General features: G+C 49.4%; 1 protein-coding gene across 2 annotated transcripts in view; it reads left to right on the top strand.

Moving 5' to 3' along the window:
* The first annotated feature begins 2509 nt into the window (after window positions 1-2509).
* Window positions 2510-20104, top strand: part of MRC2 (mannose receptor C type 2) — a 58759-nt gene continuing 41164 nt past the window's right edge. For both annotated transcript variants that reach the window (XM_043465474.1, XM_043465466.1), the window contains exon 1: window positions 2510-3176. In XM_043465474.1, the coding sequence (XP_043321409.1) occupies window positions 3059-3176 (118 nt within the window). In that variant the 5' untranslated portion in view covers window positions 2510-3058. The remainder of the gene's footprint in view (window positions 3177-20104) is intronic.

The raw sequence follows: 20104 nt of genomic DNA, 5'->3' as shown, positions 1-20104 counted from the left end.
CTTCTACCTGGCTTACTTTACACTTCAGAACACTATTTTTGTGTACAGTTAAACATGGAGATGTTGAGAGCAGGAGGGGAGGCTGTATTGTTCGCTCAGGCAAAGGAAAACACCCAGTGTTGCAGTCCTCATAAAACTGACCTGTGCAGATCTCACGGTTGGTAGGGTGGGGTGGAGAGGCTGGCAGAGCGCAGGGTAGGACGTATGGGAGACACCTGATGTTCACACAACAAAGGACGATGGGAAGCAGGGAGGGTCCCCTGAACGTCTTTATCCAGGGGCCATGCCTCCATTTGCACACAATATTTCATTCTCGAGACAAGATAAATTGTTGCCCTGTTTACCAATAGGAATTGTAACCTCAGCGAGAGCTTCAGTAACTCACTGCATGTCACAAACAGGTGAGTGGGAATTCGAGATTCTAACTCGGGTCTCTCTGGAGTCTGCACATCTTCCTCTAAACTGGTTCTGATGAAATCAGCAGACCCACAGCACCTTTGCTGGCTCACAGTGTCAGAAGGAGAGCCACTTCTCAGTATAGACTCCATTGCAGTGAATATCTTGGCAAAAATCCCCTGGACTGGCTAAGTCCCCAGCACCTAGCCTGATGTCTGACACATAGTAGGCCCTCAATAAATGGCTGTTTGAGCTTTAACAGGAATGGAGGAGGCAGTAGGCACAGAGGACACTGGCCCTTCTTTGGAAGTAGATGAGGTTCTGATGAGGGGCTCCTCAGGAAAGCCCCAGCCTCCTCGCAACACCCCGCACTCCTGCAGACTGGGACCACTTTCCGCAGACAACTGACCCTGCACAGGGTCTTGAAGCAGCAGGGGACTGGGCTGGACTCTCCACAGGGAGAATCGCCCAGATGTCACCGACTCCCTGCCCTGCGAGCTCAAGATCTAAGACAGATGGTGGCTGTGGATGTGACCTGGACATTCCGCAGAATACAACACATAACCCCCGGCCCACTGGATAGAGCGGGAGGCCTCACCCTTGGCAGAGACTAGAACAGGGCTTTAGACACTGAAACAAACAGCTGTCCCTGCTAGCGGAACTCACTTCCGTGCTCCTTAGCTCTTTCGTGGCAGCTTCTCTGCATGGAATGTGGCAAAAATTGTGTCATCTTCCCCACTGAACAAAACCTCCTCTAGGATCGTGACTCTGCTCCTCTTTGTTCCCCCAGAAGCTAGCCCAGCACTAGCCACCAGGGCTTTTGAAGGCCTGAACGAAGAAAGGAGAACATCTCCTGTGGACTGGGTGCTCAGGGCACTGTGCTGGCAAGTGGTGGACTTTCTGGACTCACATGATTCACTGTCAGCTTGTCAGTCTCTGCCCTGCTTATGGGAGGAATGCCCAAACCACTTGGGCTGGTGGGGAAGGGATATCTAACCCTGTTTCAGAACCTGGAGGGCACCTTGGGAGCCCTGCCTGAGTTCCAACCTTGAACCTCCTTGAAAATGATGTGAGAAAGGGGAGGCCAAGCGAATGATCTCTGAGGCAGCTCAGTGTGGTCAGAACTCTGGGATCCCAGTGAAGGAAGTCACCAGCAGGGACTTAGCTCTGTCAAGCAGCTAGCTGTGGGGTGCCGGGGACTTTGCTGGCCTGACTGCTAACCATTTTTTAGGGCCAAAGGGTGGATAGTGGGACTCATTCTAGGGGATTTTATGGGGGCTCACTTTGGGGTCCTGCAGCTTCTGGATTGATACCTGGTAAGAATCTCAGCCCAGCAGAGACAGAAAGCGCCAAGTGAGCATCTGTGGCCCCATACCCTCCTTGCAGCGATGGGGAAAGATTTACTCAAGGCAAGGGCAGTAAAAAAAGAGAAAACAACATTGAATTTGTTATTTCCAAAAACAGCACTGAGGTGGACAGCACAGGAAACAATAAAATTTATATTACCATTTCATAGTGTTTTTATTTGATTACTCGTGGTGGCAGAACGTGAATCTTCTTTGCATTAGGGTCTAAATGTCTCCGTCCAGCTCTGAGCCCAGCCGTCCCAAGTAACTTTTCTAAGGTCGCTCAGGAGAGAGGGACGTGGGCCTGGACTCTCTGACACCCCCTCAGTCCAGGGCTCTGCGCTGCAGTGACCTGTTGCATAATACGGAATAACTGTGGCTTGTCTTCTCTTTTATGAAATTTCCATTTGATCCTCTGAGATCCGCCAACAGTCCGGTTGCTAGTGAGAGCGATGCTGTCTTCTGGAACGTCCAGGGACAGATTTTCCCTGGCTTTCTGGATACAGCCCCCATCTAGCAAAATCACGACACCCCTCTGCGACAGGGACGCTGACACGGGGTTCACGCAAATGCTAAAACAAGACTTGCAAACGTTGGCGCTCCGCACCAGGCACAGGGACCCTGCCTCCCCCTCCCCCATCTTTGCCCGGGTGGCTGAGCCCTGGGCTCCGCCCCTTCCCCACCCGGCCGGGGGAGGGGTCCCGCTCCGCGTGGAGGTAGCGGCCGCTGAAGACGTTGGCAGAAAGAGGCGGGACGCAGGGGGCGCCAGTGGCCCGGGTCTGGCCGCCTGGGTCAGCCGTGCGCCCCCGCCCCGCCACGCGGTGAAGTTTGCGGAAAGTTTTGCACAGCCAGCCGGGGAGTTGTGACGCAGCGTCTGGGGCTCCAAGCCCGGACCGAGAAGAGAGGGAAGGCGAGGCGGGGAGAGAGGGAAGCGGATAGCGAGAGAAAAAGAGTGCACGCCGGGGTCCTCCTCGACCCCGCGGATCCTCCTCTCCCGCTTCCCCTTCTCCCTCCCGGGCCCCGCGCCCGCCCGCTCTTCCTCCCCTTCCCCTCCCACGCTGCCCGCTTCCCTTCCCCGCTGCCCCTCCAACCCTCCTCCCCGGGTCTGCGCTCCTCCCTCCGCCCTCCCTCCGCCCGGCCTGCCTTCTTCCCTCCTCCTCCTCCCCTCCTCTCCCCGGGAGGCATCACTTCGTCCCGACCCGGAGGAAGACGCGAGCCCCTCGCGGGTGGTCACACAGCCCAGCGCCCCTGCAGCCATCGCGCGCCGCGCCCGCGCTCCCTCGGTCCCCGCATCCCCCGAACGCCACGCCGCGGGCATGGGGCCCGGCCGGCCGGCCTTCGCGCCCTGGCCTCATCACCTGCTGCGCTGCGCCTTGCTCTTCGGAGGTCTGCACCTCGGCCGCCCCGCCGCCGCCGCCGCCAACTCCCTCTCGGGTAAGGCGCTTCCAACTTGGTCAACTTCGGGGGCCGGGCGGGGGGAGCACCCAGAAGCGGGCCTCTCTCGACTTTTCCCTCCTTTTTTTTCCCCCCCCTTTGCAGGACGTGTGTGCGTGTGTGTGTGTATGTGTGTGACTGGGTTTTAAAAAATCGTCTCCGCTTTTCTGAAAGCGGGGCGGGCGGGGGGGCGGACAGGGGTGAGGGAGGAGGAGCGCGCCTGGAGGTGGGGGAGGACCTGAGTGGAACCAGATGTGGCGGGCGGCGGGGGAGGGGAGCCCGGGGGTCTCGAGCCGCCTCGGAGGAAGAGGGCGGGCCCCGGGAGGACCCCCGCGCCCGCCTTCTAAGACCACCCGGCGCCTGCCCTGCGCTGGGCCCGGGGACCTGCAGGGCGCGTCCGGGGAAACCAGCGGAGACTCCAGGCCGGACTTCGTGCTTTGCTTCGGGACCAAAGCGTTATTGTTGTTTTTGAATTATTCGTGAGGGCTTGGTTGCCCTTTCCGGCACCTCGGGGGTGTCGGTATTTTCTTTTCCACACTTGGTCTTCAAAGGACAGCCCGTGGCAGGCGGCATCCGCATCAATTGAACGGAGCTCTGTGGGGCAGTTTTGTCATCAGAAGGATGTAGCAGGCTTCGGCAAGGGTGTGTGTGTTTGTGTGTGTGTGTAGTGAAGAGAGTGTTGTGTGGGCGGCTCTGACCCAGCTGGCTGCCCTCCAGAGTGGACAGATCTTGGACGGCCAGAGAGCTGCTAACGATGCACGGACCCGAGCAGCAAAAACAGAAACCCAGAGCTGGGTCTTCTCTTCCTGCTGCTGCTCTTTCAAAGGGTGACACTGAAGTGTGGGGACAGACAGACCCCTCAGCGGTAATCCCAGGGGGAAAGGGGAAGCTCTGCTTGGGAGGGGGGCGGTACGCAGGAGTCAGAGCTGGAACTGCCAGCGAGTGTAGTTATTACAGCCCAGGTGCTGGGCCTATGAAAAAGGCTTGGTCTTGTTTTATGTTTAATTTGGGGATGAGGCTGAGTGAAAGGGGACAGTGCAGCGTGTGTAGTTTTGTGCGAAGCCCAGACAGTCCCCTGGAGGATCTGGGACCTCTAGCTGTGGCCAGTGCTTGCTGAGTTTGCCTGCCTGCCCATAGAGGACCGAGACACGTATCTGCCCAGATTGTGCCCAGCCACTGTGTGAGGTGGGGGCCAGGGTGACGCATATTCATGCCGAGCAAACCTCGCCTGCTGAATTCTGACCACCTGGAGCTGAATGTCGGACAAACAGAATCCAGGCAGTAACTCCCCATCCACTGCAGGTCCAGGCACCTAGGCTGCCCTCCTGCCTGCGATTTCGCCCCCTGTGAAGGCAGGCCCAGTGGGAGGGGTGGAGGAGCCATTTCCAGAGCCCCATAGCTCAGTTGTGAAGCCAGGCAGGCCCTGGGAGGGTTGTGGCCAGAGTGCTGACTCAGCCTTTTCCCCTGTGGCGCCTTTGACAGAGTGAGCTGGAAATGCCTGGAGAGAGGCTGGGTCAGGGGGACCGCCTGGAGTGGCCCTCTGCCTCTGGGTCTCCTCCTGGCCCCCCTTTGCCCTTCCTCAGGCTGTGTCCCTGGGTTTGTAGCCCCCATAGCCTTGGAGGGGCCTGTCCCAGCGGCACTGCATTGGTTACTCTCGAAGAAGCTTAGGTGTGAGCAGGGGTGCACGGAGGGGACCCTGGGTGGGTATAGCCTGGTCCCCAGAGCAGCAGTTGAGCAAGATGTTGCAGGTCCTCCCCTGCTGTGTTCCCTCTGCCCAGAATACTCCTCTTCCAGCAAATTCCTTCTTCATCCCCCTCTACCTGACGAATTAGGTGGTCCCTGGGAAGAATTTACCAGCACCAGGATCCGAATGGCCCCAGGAAATGCTTGTGGGAGATAGGATTTGGTTTGGCAGGCCAGCGCTGCTGGGGTGAAACTTACCCTGGGGGCGGGGTGCTTCCTGACCACCAGGAGGGGAGAGGATGGAAGACCGCAGAGCCCCTTGGTGTGGGATGGGAGAATCCGTCTTTTCTCTACCATCCCCTGTGGAGTACCCAGAGGAGCACCCACACAGCTTGTGGCTGGAAGACTCTCTTAATTGCAGTACTGATGCATTTTTGTAGCTTTTACTGCTCAGCGCTGAGCCAAATACTTGGGGAGGAAGGAAGGTACAGAGGAGTTAAAGTTGCATCCTCAGAGAAAGAAAATGTTGGTGGCAGAAGAAACTGTGTGAGGCAAGGGGTCACCAAGGCCCCCAGGAGGGAGGCAGGGAGGGGAGCAGAGCAGGGAGACTGGGAAGGCCGGCTGGGCTGTGCTGGAGAGGCTGTGGAAGCTGGCCGGGCTGGGGTGGAGAGATCCTGAGTAGGGTGGGGGAGAAGCTCGACTTAAGAGGAAGCTGGCCAGGTTTCCAAGAGGCCAGAGTGGGGGAGTGACTTGCTGGCTGGCGGTGGGGAGCCCTGGAGAACCCCTGGGAGTTTCTGAGCAGAGGAATGAGGTGCGGATTAGAAAGAGGGCTGCTGGGAGCCCTGGGATCAGGTGTCCATGTACAGGAGCGAGGAGACCTTGGGAAATCTTTCTAGGGGGACTGACTCTGCTGTCTAAAGGACAGGGAGGGAGGCACTCCTTTGGAAAGGCATCAGGTACTTGCTGCTACTGCCAGACAGACAGATCGCCTGCACTTCCGGCCCAGGTCCTGGTGAGTCATGCAGTTCAGAGGGGGCAGTTCTTAACTGCCCCCATCCACCCATCCACCCCCAAAAGTCAGTCTTCCTTGCTCCCCCGACCACTTGCCTTTTGTGAGCTGCCAGGGCTGAGACAGTGACCGGCTGAGCTGTGGTTAGCGCTGAGATCTGGCCCTCCCCTGGGGTGATGTGAACAAGTTGAGGGCGTAGGCAGAGGGGGAGGCGGCGGCCAGGGTCTTGGTCCCCATTGCGCACAGTAGAGAAATCTCAGCTTTCTGAAGCCTGCAGGGTGTGGTTGATTTGGGCTGATGAGAGCATTTCAGAAGCCCCATGAAGTTCTCAGAAGGCCTTCACTTGGATTCACCACTAATTTCAGCATTAACTAGGAGCCCCATTGCGCCCTTCAACAGGGTGAAGTGGTATCGCAATGACTACATTCTTCAAGCGTTGGGCGCTGTTCTGCATGCGTGGTATTCAGGCAAGAGTTCCTCTAGGTCTCATCAACTCTCACATGTTGGCTGTCAGCAGCTGAAAGATGTTAGGTGGTTTGCGTAAGATCCTACCTCCACGCCGCTAGAACATGGTGAAAGTGAGATTCGAACCCAGGTGTGGCTACTGAGCCTGAGCATTTCAGTACCGGACCTCACTGAGAGTCTGAAATAAGTATGTTAGGAAAGGCTGGAAAATTCTGTCGTAGAAGGTACCCCCCAGGGCTCCAAGTCCTCTAGAACGTCCTCTCCACGTGTCCTCCAGAGGGGAGTCCCGGGAAGGGGTGGTGGGCATCCTCTGTTACCCCCCAGCTGCCTGGGCGCTGGTCTCTCCCCCCCATCCCGGGGACCACAGACGCAGGACCAAGCCCCCCTTGGTGTCCTCAGGGGGTCTGAGGTGCCTGCTCCTGAGGGATTGAAGGGGTCCGATGGAGCAAGAGCCCCGTTACCCCGAGGTCAGGGGTTCATGGTCATTCAGCCAGTCTGTCAGAGGATGTTTACTGAGCCTGGGTGGTGCTGCAAGCAGGAATGACCTCCGCCTGTTCTTGTGAGCCCACCTCCCCTGCACCCCCAGTGGTGGTCCCTGGGCTTGGAGGGCCTGGGCATTGCCGACAGGAAGTGTCCTTCCTGTTTAGTCCGTTATGAGATGGGGGGTGGGGGGGCGGCCAGTTTCCCATAACTGGATCCTATAAATCTGGGTGGGGTGGGCCATGGAGCGGTGACGCAGCTCTTGGACCTCGCCCTGGGCCCTGCAGATCCCAGTTACTCCTCAGCGGGAGCTGTGTCGTCAACAGGCAGGCGGGATGAAGGCTGCGCAGTTCCAGCTCCTCAGAGGACAGGCTGGGCTGGGCCCCCACCCGCGGCTGCGCGTGGAGCTCCAGTGGTTAGTGACGTTCCTTCCTGCCCTTCCCCCTCTTTGGGTCCTCTGCCCCCTCTTCTGAGCCCCCTGACCATGTGTACCCCTCCCATCCTGCCTGGCTGGGCCCACGCTGTCTGCCTCTCCTGGGCTCTGCCCTCCCGCAACTTGAGTTCCTTTGACTGTGCATCCTGTTCCCCACCCCAAAAAAAGCCCTGGTTGTGTTGCTAGATAGTGGCTAGGAACCCTCAGGTTCTTCTCAGCCCCCCACACATTCCGCCTGCTCTCCTCCTTCCTCCCAGAACCTTCGTGCCTGCCTCACCCCCTGCCACCTTCAGGCCTTTGCGCACACCCTTCCGTCTGCCTGGCACGCCCTCCCCTCTTCTGGCCTGACTGCCACCGCCCTTCCTTCAAGACTCAGGATTCTCAGAAGGATCCCCGACTGCCTCTTGGGCTCCCCTGGGCTAAGGAGAGAAGCTGACAGAAGGCGAACACAGGGATGGCCGCCAGCATGGGGGGCGCGCTTTTTTTCTCTTTTTCTTGGGGGTCATCTCCAGAAGGACACGGTGAGAAGCTGCTGTGGTGGGCTTGAAGCTTCTACAGGGAAAAACAGGAAGCCCGTTGCCCAGCCTCTCCCGACATCCTCAGAAAGTGTATGGAATGAGGGGCGGACACAGCTCACCCCCAGGTAGACTGAGGCCGAGGGGCGTGGCTGGGACCCCGCCCCCGCTTTGTTTTATAAGCCATAAAGCAGCAGAGCTGTGTTAACTCGGGCAGAGGCTCCCGTTTCTTCATCTGTAAAAATAAATAGTCCCTCGTAGGGGTGTCGTAAGAAATGACATAAAAAAAAAGAAATGACATAATAGATGTATGAAATACATGGAACAATGCTGGACAGTCACGTCTTAGCAAGTAATATTAAATTAGTGCTATTTTTTATTATGGGGAGAGAAAACATGAAAAAACACAATCTTCAACAAAGTTCTAAACTGCAGCCACTTTTTTTTTTTTTTTTAATTTTATCAAAGTAGGTCTTTGATTATCCATTACTGCTTGGTGACACTTTGCTAACTACCGTTAAGTGCCTAAAAGTAACCATGCTTTTTCTGAAAGTAAATTTAAGTACTAAAAAAAAAGCAAAAAACCCATACTCAGTTGTTCTTACCCCTTAAGCCCCTCAATTTACTCCCCTCCTGCTTCTCTTTATAATGAAGCTTCTTCAGCTAAACTTCCCTTGGAGCCGAATTCCTGGGACTCTGCCCTTTCAGCCAACAGTCACTCCACCTCATCTAGCCTTCCTCTAAGAAGTTGCCTCCCAGGGGCTCTGGTAATTAGGCTTCCTAATTAGTAAATCCCGTGCCCCTGCCCTGGCCTCATCTTGTAGCATGCCTGCTGCTGATACTGTGTTTTATAATACATGCTGTGTGGAAAATGGTCAGCCATACAGGGGTAAAGTTTAAAAGATTTGAGGTCCTCACTTCTCTTCACCCGCAGCCTAACACTGTCAGTAGTTGTGGTGATCTTCCGTTTTTCATGCATATACACACATACAAATACTCCTTTTACACAAACAGGACTACGTTTTATGCTGTACAATAAATTTTATTTTGTAATATTCGTGGCGTTTCCATGACAGGCTTCAGAGCTGTGTCATTCTTAACGGTGCTCAGTAGTCCATTGGAAGGATGTACTGTCTTTTGGGGTTTTTTTTTTTTTTTGCTGCTTCCCTGTTGATGGGCACCGTTTGGAAGTTCTCTCTCCCTCTGGCCTCTGCGATGCGGTTTGCACCCGCGGTCTCCGCCTCCTGGCTTCCAACCTCAGTCCAGAGTCCACGTCGTTGCCAGACTTATGATTCAAAAGGGCCGCTTTAATCGCCAGTCTCAACTTTCTGAACTGAGAATTCGAGGCCTTCCACGGTCAGGTTCTAGCCTTTCTCTTCAAACCCTTGAGCAAGTCGCGTTCGGATGCCCCGAGTCCTGCGTGTGAAGCCCCTGCTTCTCTCTCCGCCGCCAGGAGGGCGTGGCCCCGCAGGTGTGGCTCCGAGTCCCCGCTCTCACCCGCAGCTTTAGCCTTCTAGAAGGGGCGTTTCTCCCCAGTCTGCTTTCGCAATTCATCGCTGCCGCCCGCCAGGTGGAGACTCTTCCCCCCTCTTCGCCGACTGGAAGCGCCTCCGGGGCAAGGCTTTGTCAACTCAGCACAGCTTCCAACCTTGGACACGGTATCCTTTAGTAAATGTTAATTCAATCAAAGCAGACAGGTGTTCCAAAGAGCTCCCCGCACAGGTTTTATTGAGTGTAATTGACATATAGCATTATATTAAATTTAAGGTGTACACATGATTTGATGTTTTGTATATTGCAAAATGGGGCTTCCCAGGTGGTGCAGTGATAAAGAATCCGCCTGTTAATACAAGAGACTCAAGAGATGTGGGTTCCACTCCTGGGTGGAGAAGATCTCCTGGAGTAGGAGATGGCAACCCCCTCCGGTATTCTTGCCTGGAAAATTCCGTGGACAGAGGAGCCTGGCTGGGCTCCAGTCCCTGGGATTGCAAAGAGTCGGACACGCTGAGCAACGAAGTGCACACATGTTGGAAAATGATCTCCATGTAAGTTTAGTTATCATACTGCCCATCACCTCACACGGTTATAAATTTATTCCTGTGATGAGAATTTTGTTTGTAGTAGGAGAAAGGCAGTGAAGAGACTTGCCCTTCCAGAGTTTTAAGTGATGTCACAATCGTGAGAAACATATGGCATTGAATTAAACAGAAAAAAAGTCCAGTGGACTGGAGTAAATTTCAAACATAGACCTAGACTGTTATAAGAACTTAACGTGAGACATGCCTGAAACAGCAGACTGATATGAAAAGGAATCTGTACTTGCAAATGGTATGGGACAACTGGATTATAATTCTAAAATTTTAGTTTCAATTTCTAGCTGATTGCAACAGAAAATTCAGCTGGCAAGTTTGTCATGTAGAAAGTGCAAAGATCACTAGACAGTAACTTTCAAAAATATGTAATTAAGCTAGTGAAAACAAAACCTAATCATGGCAGATCTGTGAGGAAACTCATTTGTATGACTGGGGCATGTAAATTAGTTCAGTTTTTCTGGATTCAGTCTCTCAGACAAGATGTAAGAAACTAGATAAGTAAGACTTCATATCCTTTGACCTCATAATTCCACTTGGGGAATTTGTAAGTCATTAACCTCAAAGAGGAAAAAAAATGTTCATAGAAGTAACTATTTGTAGTAGCAAAAAAAATTGGAAACCATCTAGAGGCCCAACAGCAAGAACATAGCTAATCAAACCAAGATATCTTAACACAATGGACAACTTATGTAGTTCTGAACAACAAATATAGAACTAATGCTAGTATGTGGAAATATATCTAAGAAGGAAACTTCTCATGACCACAAAACAAGGTTACAAAATAATTTGTAATTACACTGGTAGTAATTAAGTGAAGATACATGCCTGATCCCTGACAAGCAGTTTCTCATTCATTCGGTTAACTGTTCTGTTTTTGTTTTCCTGAGCACGGACACTGCTCTGTGTAGTATATGATGCTGAGGACACCGTGGTGAACAAACCGGGCAAGGCTCCTGCCTTCCTGAAGCTTACATTTTAAGAGCAACACCCCACCCCCAGTGTAGGGCAACGTTCCAGAAGCAAATGTGCACTGATTTCATTTTAGGTGCAATTTTAAGTTTGTTAGAAGAAAGATGGAAGCAATAGACTGCTCAGAAATATCAGACACAGGGTCAGGAACCCGTCTGACCACAAAGAGAATAGCCCTGAGTCAGACCAGCCTGGTCAAGTAGGAATTCAACAGGAAATGGCCCTGCAGTCAGTCTTGGTCCCCAAGGAAAGGATTTCCTAACTTCACAGATGCTTAACCTCATTTCTGAGGATCTGAGGAGATAAGAGTGGTTTAGAAACACTGTTTTACACTAGCCAAAACAAAAATGCACCTTGAAAGAAATATGGATAATTATAGAGTATAAACAAACAATGAAATATAATGCAGTAGTGAATTGTCAGATCTCAATACATGCATCAATGTGAGTGACTCTTAGAGACAACATGTTGAATGGGAAAAAAAATACTCAGAGGACTATATTGGTATTACGCTCGGTCTCAAACGACTAGAAGAGTTGGGGGAAAAATGCAGTGAGCATACGTTTACTCTCCACCTGGAAGCACCAATGGTTAACGTTTGGCCACATTTGCTTTCCCTCACTGTGTGTGTGTGCGTGTGTGTGCTGAAGCTTTGTATTAGTTGTAGACATGACATTTCACATCAGTATTTCACCATGTATCAACTGAAAACAAAGACATTCTATAAACCATAATCACATTCAAGAAAGATAACAGATGCAACAGTTCTTTTTTTTAATATGCAGTTTGGGTTTGAATTTCTCCGGTTGTCCCCATGATACCAGCTGTTACTTAAGTCCAGAACTCAATTTGGATGTTGTGTCTCTCAGTCTCTTTTAATCTAAAATAGTTGGTCTTTTTTTTATTATATGGCATTGCAGATTTATTTATTTGGCTGTGCCAGGCCTTAGTTGTGGCACGTGGGACCTTCGATCTTCATTGTGGCATGTGGGATCTAGTTCCTCGACCAGGGATCAAATCGAGGCCCCCTTCATTGGGAGCTTGGAGTCTTAGCCACTGGACCACTAGGGAAGTCCCTATGACATTCCACTTTTGATGACTTCAGGCCAGTCGTGTGACAGAATGTTAGCAGTCATTTTATCTGATTGTTTAATCATTAAATTCATGTTAAACATTTTTGGGAGGAAAACCACAGGTGTGGGACACAAATGTGTTCTTTGCATTGTGTCACGTTCAGTTAGTTTGTTGTCTTACGGGTGATGCTGACTTTGATCACTTGGTTCAGGTGGTGTCTACCAGATTTCTTCACTAAAAAGGTACCTTTTCTCCTTTTATTTGGTAGGTAATTTAAGAAACTAAACGACATTCTTTCTAAGGCAAAGTAGCTCCTAGCAGCACTGTTCACAATAGCCCCAAGCTGAAAACTACCCAAATGCCCGTCAACAATGGGATGGTTAGGTTGTGGCGGCTCCACACAGTTCAGTGGTATTCAGCAATGAGAAGGAACCACCTCCAGCATACGTGACGGTGTGGATGAAGCTCACAAAACTGTTGAACCAAATGCAAGGCATTTGTACGGTGTGATCCCATGTATGTGCAGTACAGAAAAGAGGGCAACACTGACCTAAGCTGCAGTCAGATGGCGGTTACCCCTAGTGGAAGGAGTTGTAACCAGAGGGTGTCCCAGATAACATTTAGAAGAAAAACGGAAGGTATCTGGAAAATTTATGGCAAGAAGCTCATGTAAGCCAATGAGAAAAACACAGGAACCTCCACTAGTGTTTTTTCTCATTATTATTGAATTTCTTTATTTTGGCTCTACTGGGTCTTCATGGTGGAGCATGGGCTCTAGAGTGATGCAAGGGCTTAGTTGCCCCCTTAGTATGTGGGATTTTAGTTCCTGGACCAGGGATTGAACCCATGTCCCCTGCATTGGCAGGTGGATTCTTCGCTACTGGACCACCAGGGAAGTTCCTCCACTAGTTGTAAGGCATTTAAGTTGAGCCAGTAAAGGCTGGGAACAGAGTTCACAAAGAAGAAATACTGATGTCCAGTATGCTTTGGAAAATGTCACTAGCATTAAAAAAAAAAGATACCCTTCTCAGAGTACCATCAGAGTACCAAGAAAGAGTGATGTAACACAATACGTTCAATATAATATTTATAATTGAGGAGAATCTGCTTACAAATTGAAGACCAGTAATAGAGAATGAGTAAGTGAAATGTATGCTGTCATGGAATAGCATACAGCTGTTAAAATGGTTTTTACAAAATTAAAAGACATATTACAGTCCTTTTTCTAAAATGTTAAGTGCAAAACAAGACTCAGAAGCATTTGTTTGGGAGTGTGTGTGCAGTATATATCAATAAATGAACATAACTTGTATTTGAAGTAAGTAGGCAAGATAAAATTGGTAAAGATCACACCAAAATTCAGCAGAAGTTACATTTGTCACATTCTGCTCTATTAGGTATTTATATTTGTAATTTATTTATTTACTTTATTTTTGGTTGCACTGGGTCTTGATTTCTGTGCACTGGCTTTCTCTAGTTGTGGTTCCTGGACTTTTCATTGTGGTGGCTTCTCTTGTTGCAGAGCACAGGCTCTAGAAACGCTAGCCTCAGTAGTTGTGGCTTGTGGACCCTGGAGCTGGGGCTCAGTAGTTGTGCTGCATAGGCTTAGTTGCTCTGGGGCGGGTGGAATCCTCCCAGACCAGGGACTGAACTTGTGTCCCCTGCGTTGACGGGCAGATAATTATCCACTTGGGAAGTCCTCTCTTGTGTAGTGATTATTTGACAGAGGTGATTTTTTTTCTTTTAGCATGTCTATAATTGGCAGCAATGGGTGGCAAAGGACAGCTTTCTCCCTGTCCTACTGGGAGATTCCCATCTCACCCATGCTCATTCCCAACTCCTAACAGGGCCACACCCACAGCACGTGATTCCATGGGGCCAATCAGAGGGGGCGATCTCCCAGTGCTAAGGAAGCCTTGAGAGTCCCTTGGACTGCAAGGAGATCCAACCAGTCCATCCTAAAGGAAATCAGTCCTGAATATTCATTGGAAGGACTGATATTGAAGCTGACGCTCCAATACTTTAAGGCCACCTGATTCGAAGAACTGACTCATCTGAAAAGACCCTGATGCTGGGAAAGATTGAGGGCAGGAGGAGAAGGGGACGACAGAGGATGAGATGGTTGGATGGCATCACTGACTCAATGGACATGAGTTTGAGCAAGCTCCGGGAGTTGGTGATGGACAGGGAGGCCTGGCGTGCTGCAGTCCATGGGGTTGCAAAGAGTCGGAGGCGATTGAGCGACTGAACTGAACTGAAGGGAACCTTGTCGGGCTGCAGAAGGGAAGAGTGGACACCTGGTGCGGGGTGGGTGGCCCCCGGGACTGAGACCCAGCTGGCTGGGACCTCGGTTAGTTTTCCCAAGCCACTCCCCGCCTGCCCCTCTTGGTTTTGTTGTTGTTGTTGTTTTTTTAAATGATGAGTTTGAGCTGGGCTTCACCTACTGGCCGGCAAGGAGGCTGGTGTAGGAGGGTCACCCTCTGAGCTGGGTTCCTGAAGGGGCGCTTGGGACGCTCAGGAGCAAGAGCTGGATGACAGGTGAGGCACCGGCCTCGAGCCGTTTCCATTAACAGACCCTCAAATGCAAACCCCTTGTTCTTGGCGCTCATCAACCGAGTGTTTACACAAGGGACAACCAGAGAGAAGGCAAACTCAGTAATACATGTTCTAAAAGGTGGTCCTTACGGACGAGATTGGGGTGCATATCAGATAAGTGCCGATCAGGGGACAGGCTTTTGGAAGGCTTCCTCCTTTTTGAAATCTTTATGACGTTTCTATACAACACTGTGTAATAAATGAGGGAAATGGAAACCAGGTTAATACTTACTGAGCACGTCTAATCTGCCAGGGTCAGTATTAGGCAATTGCACATGCACCATATTTTTAATCCTCACATTCCTCCATTTCATGGATAAGGGAATTGAGCCAGCAAGGCTGTGAGCCAGGATCACGCATCTCGTGAGTGGCAGAGCAGGGGACGCAGTCTATGTCTGTTTGGCTTCCTGCATGGTCTTGTTTTATTTTTGTCAACAAGTATGCGTTATAATACAATGGACATTAGGCAAGACAGAGAGAACTTTGCAGTACTTAATGTTTACCCATGTACTTCTCTCTCTCACGCTGTTCCTCCCACCCAATTTCTTATTTTGTGTTTTTCATTTTTTGCTCTTAAAGTTTTTCATTCTTGGTGTACTATATAGATACAGGAAAGTGAACAACATAAACGTTCAGCTCAATGAATTTTCACAGACTGAACACACCCATGTAGCCAAGGATTGGATCCAGCAAATAATAACATTACCAGTATTACCAGTGCTTTCAAATGCTTTTACACATTTTTCTGTAACTTCATTAGATGTGTATATTTCTTCTTCATGAACTGCCTGTTCAGACATATTCATCATCTCATCTCTTCAGGTCTTAGGGGCCTAAAATTACTGGGTCTCTATATTTTTCTCATTGGCTTATATGAACTCCTTGCCGCGTTTGTTAGAAATATCTTTCCCCTGTTGGTTGTTCATTTAAAATTTTTATTTTGGGGGGAATTCTCTGGTGGTCCAGTGGTTAGGGCTCCAGGCTTTCACTGCCAAGGGCCTGAGTTCAATCCCTGATCCGGTAAATAGTCCCACAAGCCATGTAGTACATACAGTAAGTGTGTGTGTGTGTGTGTGTATCTTTTTTAAACCTCCCCCCCCCCCCCACACACACACACTCTTGTGTTTTTTTTCCTAGTAAACTTTACAAAACCCTTGGGGGTCAGACTGGATTCTCTTCTTCACTGGAAGGCTTCATCCTCTTATGCACCCACACCTTTCTGTTGCCCTAACTCTCACTCCCTCAAGACCCTCAGCAGCTCATCTGAACTTGTGGGCAGCCTCAGTTAGCAAACTTGAATAAGACTGCAGAAGGACAGTGTTACATATATATTTTTTCACGATCGGAATACATTTTGGTGATTGTAAACAAATAGTACACAATTCAAAAGTTGAAAGTTACAAAAAAACACAGGTTACCTAAAATTTCACAGATAAGAAACAGCCACTATTAACAGTTTAGAGACTATGCTGCCAAACTCGCCTCCCCTCCCCTCCCCTCCCCTCCCCTCCCTCTCTCTAAAACTCGACATAAAGGTTTTAGTGTTGACTTGTAACATCTTTCATATGCCAATATGTCTTCAGTGTATTTCCACCCAATACTTCCATCGACTGTGTAAGATTCCATTGTACAGATGTACCATAACTAGCCCATGTTAGACATTCAGGTCATATCTCTTTTAATTTCCAAACATGTAAGTTGTAGAAAATACAAAGAGAAGAAAATAAAAATCACCAGCTATCCCACACGTCAGTAATAACCACTGTTAACACTTAGGCATGTACAGTGGTTCTGAGATTCTGGTGAGCCTCAGAATCACCTGGGAGTCTTATTTACATTACAGATATTCCTTCTTTCTGAGCTAATTCAGTAGGCCGTCTGTAGGGCTGGGGCTTTCCAGGTGGCGCTAGTGGTAAAGAAGCTGCCTGCCAAAGCAGAAGAGACTTGGGTTCGATCCCTGGGTCCAGAAGGTCCCCTGGAGGACGGCACAGCAATCCGCCTCAGTATTCTTGCCTGGAGAATCCCATGAGCAGAGGAGCCCGGCGGGCTACAATCCATAGGATCGCAGAGTCAGGAGTGAATCGACTTAGCATGCACCCACGCTGTAGGGCTGGGCGCTTGCTCTGTAAACAAGCACGCCTGGAGATTTGGACTCCCAGGTTTCATGAAAAGCAGGCACAAAGGTCTTTTCAGACTTTACTTGATTTAAAAGTAAATAGAAACAAGGTCATATCGTATATCCAGGTTTTAAAAATCAGTTCCAGTGTGAACGTCTATTCATGTCAGAATATTCCTACAAGTTGATTAGTGTTGTCTGCATAGTTTCCCATTGCATGAATGTGTTTTGTTTGACTCTGTCAATGCCGTATTGTTGGACATTAATTTTCACCCAGTCATTGTTATCAGTAATGCTGTGTAGCAAAATCTTTGCATAGATTCTTTTTTTTTAATTTATTTATTTTTAGTTGGAGGATAATGGCTTTATAGGCTTGTGTTGGTTTCTGCCATACATCGCCATGAATCAGCTGTAGGCATACATATGTCCCCTCCCTCTGTGTTCCCGCCCCATCCCACCCTCTGGGTTCTCACGGGGCACTCTCACGAGCCCCTGCATCATACAGCAGATTCCCACTGACCATCTAATTTACATATGCTAATGTATATGTTTCAGTGCTGCTACCCCCTCAGTTCATCCCACCCTCTTCTGCCCCTGCTGTGTCCACAAGTCTGTTCTCTGTGTCTGCATCTTGACTCCTGTCCTGCAGATAGATTCATCAGTACAGTTTTCTAGATTACATATATATGCATTGGTATACAGTATTTGTTTTCCTCTTTCTGACTTACTTCACTTTGTTTAATAGGCTCTAGTTTCATCCACCTCACTAGAACTGACTCAAATTCACTTTTTACGGCTAAATAATGTTCCACTGTATGTATGCACCACAATTTCTTTATCCATTCATCTGTTGATGGACATCTAGGTGACTTTCATGCCCTCGCTGTTGTAAATAGTGCTTCTGTGAACATGGGGGTACGTGTTATCTTTTAGAATTGTGATTTTCTTGGGATATATACCCAGTAGTGGCACTGTTGGGTTATATGGTAGTTTTTTCCCCTAATTTTTAAAGAAATTTCCATACTGTTCTCCATGGTGGTTGTATCAGTTTACATTCCTACCAATAGTGCCTGAGGGTTCACTTTTGTTCACAGCCCCCCCAGCATTTATAGTTTGTAGATTTTTTGATGGTGGCTGTTCTCACAGGTGCAGATGACACCACCCTTACAGCAGAAAGCAAAGAGGAACTAAAGAGCTTCTTGATGAAAGTGAAAAGCTGGCTTAAAACTCAGCATTCAAAAAGCTAAGATCATGGCATCCAGTTCCATCACTTCATGGCAAATAGATGGGGAAACAATGGAAACAGTGACAGACTTTATTTTCTTGGGCTCCAGAATCACTGCAGATGGTGACTGCAGCCATGAAATTAAAAGACGCTTGCTCCTTGGAAGAAAAGCTATGGTAAACCTAGACAGCATATTGAAAAGCAGAGACATTACTTTGCCAACAAAGGTCTGTTTAGTCAAAGCTATGGTTTTTCCAGGAGTCATGTATGGATGTGAGTTGTTGGACCATAAAGAAGGCTGAGCACCGAAGAACTGATGCTTTCAAACTGGTGTTTGAGAAGACTCTTGAGAATCCCTTGGACTGCAAGGAGGTTAAACCAGTCAGTCCTAAAGGAAATCAATCCTGAATATCCATTGGAAGGACTGATGCTGAAGCTGAAGCTCGAATATGTTGGCCACTTGATTCGAAGAGCTGACTCATTGGAAAAAAAAACCCTCTGATGCCGGGAAAGATTGAGAGCAGGAGGAGAAGGGGCCAACAGGATGAGATGGTTGGATGGCATCACTGACTCAATGGACATTAGTTTGAGCAAATTCTGCAAGATGGTGAAGGGCAGGGATGCCTGGCATGCTGCAGTCCATGAAGTTGCAGAGTCGGACATGACTGAGTGACTGAACGACAATAATTCTGACTAATATGGGGTGATACCTCATTGTAGTTTTGATTTGCATTTTTCTAATAACAAATGCTGTTGAACATTTTTTCATGTGTTTATTAGCCATCCATATTTGCATAGAGTCTTAATTATTTCTTTAAGTTAAATTCCTGAGAAGTGAACTCTGGGTCAAGTGTCTGTATTTTTGAAGACTTTGGACCTTCTTCTGCAGAAGTGTTTGCCTCCAGGGCTACTGCCACCATGAGCTCACTTGTGTGGACAGCGTGGTGCGTCAGTCCTTCTGTGCCTCGTCTCAGCGAGTCCTGCCAGCTGCCCAGTGGGCAGCAGCAGCGTAGCTCCTGGCACATTCCGGGTGCTCAGTACTTGTTCTGTGCAGTAAACAGGAGTCTGGACACTGAAGGACGAAGAGGTCAAATGACTGGTTCAGGAGCAGGAATCCAAGCCCGGTGATGGCCCCGGAGGCTGAGCTCTCTTCACCATGCTGTTGATTTTTAATTAATGTCAGAGAGGGAGGAAATGTGATGGTTGTGGGAGAAGTACTCTTAAAAATATGGTCCTAAAAATATACTGACAGAATCAGAAAAAGGGAGTGAAAGGGTGGGGAGGGAGACGGATTTGGAGGGCCCTCACAGACATTCCTGTCGGTCAAGTCTGTTGTGTCATTGGAGGTCTGGGCAGTATCACGGTGGCGGTCACGTGTGTATATACGGTGGTCTTGTGTATGTATATGACCCTTTGTAGCTTCCAGGGCAAAGCAAGTCAAACTCCCCAAACACTGAGCACCGAGGCGGGTTCTGTGGGAAATGCAGAGAGGTTTGGTTCCTTCAGAGATCTTAAGATGTCCACTGCGTCTCTCTTCCCTCAGTTTTATTTACTTTAGAAACATTATAATAATATAATAGAAAGTTATGCATAATTCCAACCTCCTGGCAATGTAGAAAAATACTTCTTTTGCCATCAGGCCCCAATTCCAAGGTTCACAATAACATGTTTCCTTGCACTTTTAGGGCTGTATAAAGACATTCCTAGGACACATCGTACCATTCCATGAGAAGAGAGGTCAGGGGAAAGTGTTCTGTGAGTGTTGACTGCCATACATGTTACCTTGATGAGGTGAAATGGTACTGTCACACAACAGATAATTTCATGTTTCCCTTATTGTCTTCTATTCGTTGTCCACACGTGATCTTTTAAAGTTATTTTATTTGCTTGTGTCTGGCTGCCCTGGGTCTCCATGGCTGCACTCGGGCTTTCTCTCGTTGCGGTGAGAGGGGGCTACTCTCTAGTTGCGGTGCACGGGCTTCTCACGGCAGTGGCTTCTCATGCACAGGCCCTAGGGCACGTGGGCATCAGTAGTTGTGGCACACGGGCTTAGTTGCCCTGCAGCATGTGGGATCTTCCCGGACCAGGGATCAAACCGGTGTCCTCTGCATGGGCAGGCAGATTCTTAACCACTGGACCACTAAGGAAGTCCAAGATCTTCTTTTAAAGGAGGATGTAAATTAAGAAGATGTTAAAACTTTGCCTGTGGGACACAGTGCAACTTGCCTTTCCACTTCCCCTAGTCCAGCTCATTCAACACACATGTATTGA

This window comes from Cervus canadensis, chromosome 1 (genome assembly GCF_019320065.1).
Source record: "Cervus canadensis isolate Bull #8, Minnesota chromosome 1, ASM1932006v1, whole genome shotgun sequence".
In the NCBI taxonomy this organism is placed as follows: domain Eukaryota; kingdom Metazoa; phylum Chordata; class Mammalia; order Artiodactyla; family Cervidae; genus Cervus; species Cervus canadensis.
The sequence above is the reverse complement of the archived record's forward strand: the minus strand, read 5'-3'. Positions and strand labels throughout refer to the sequence as shown.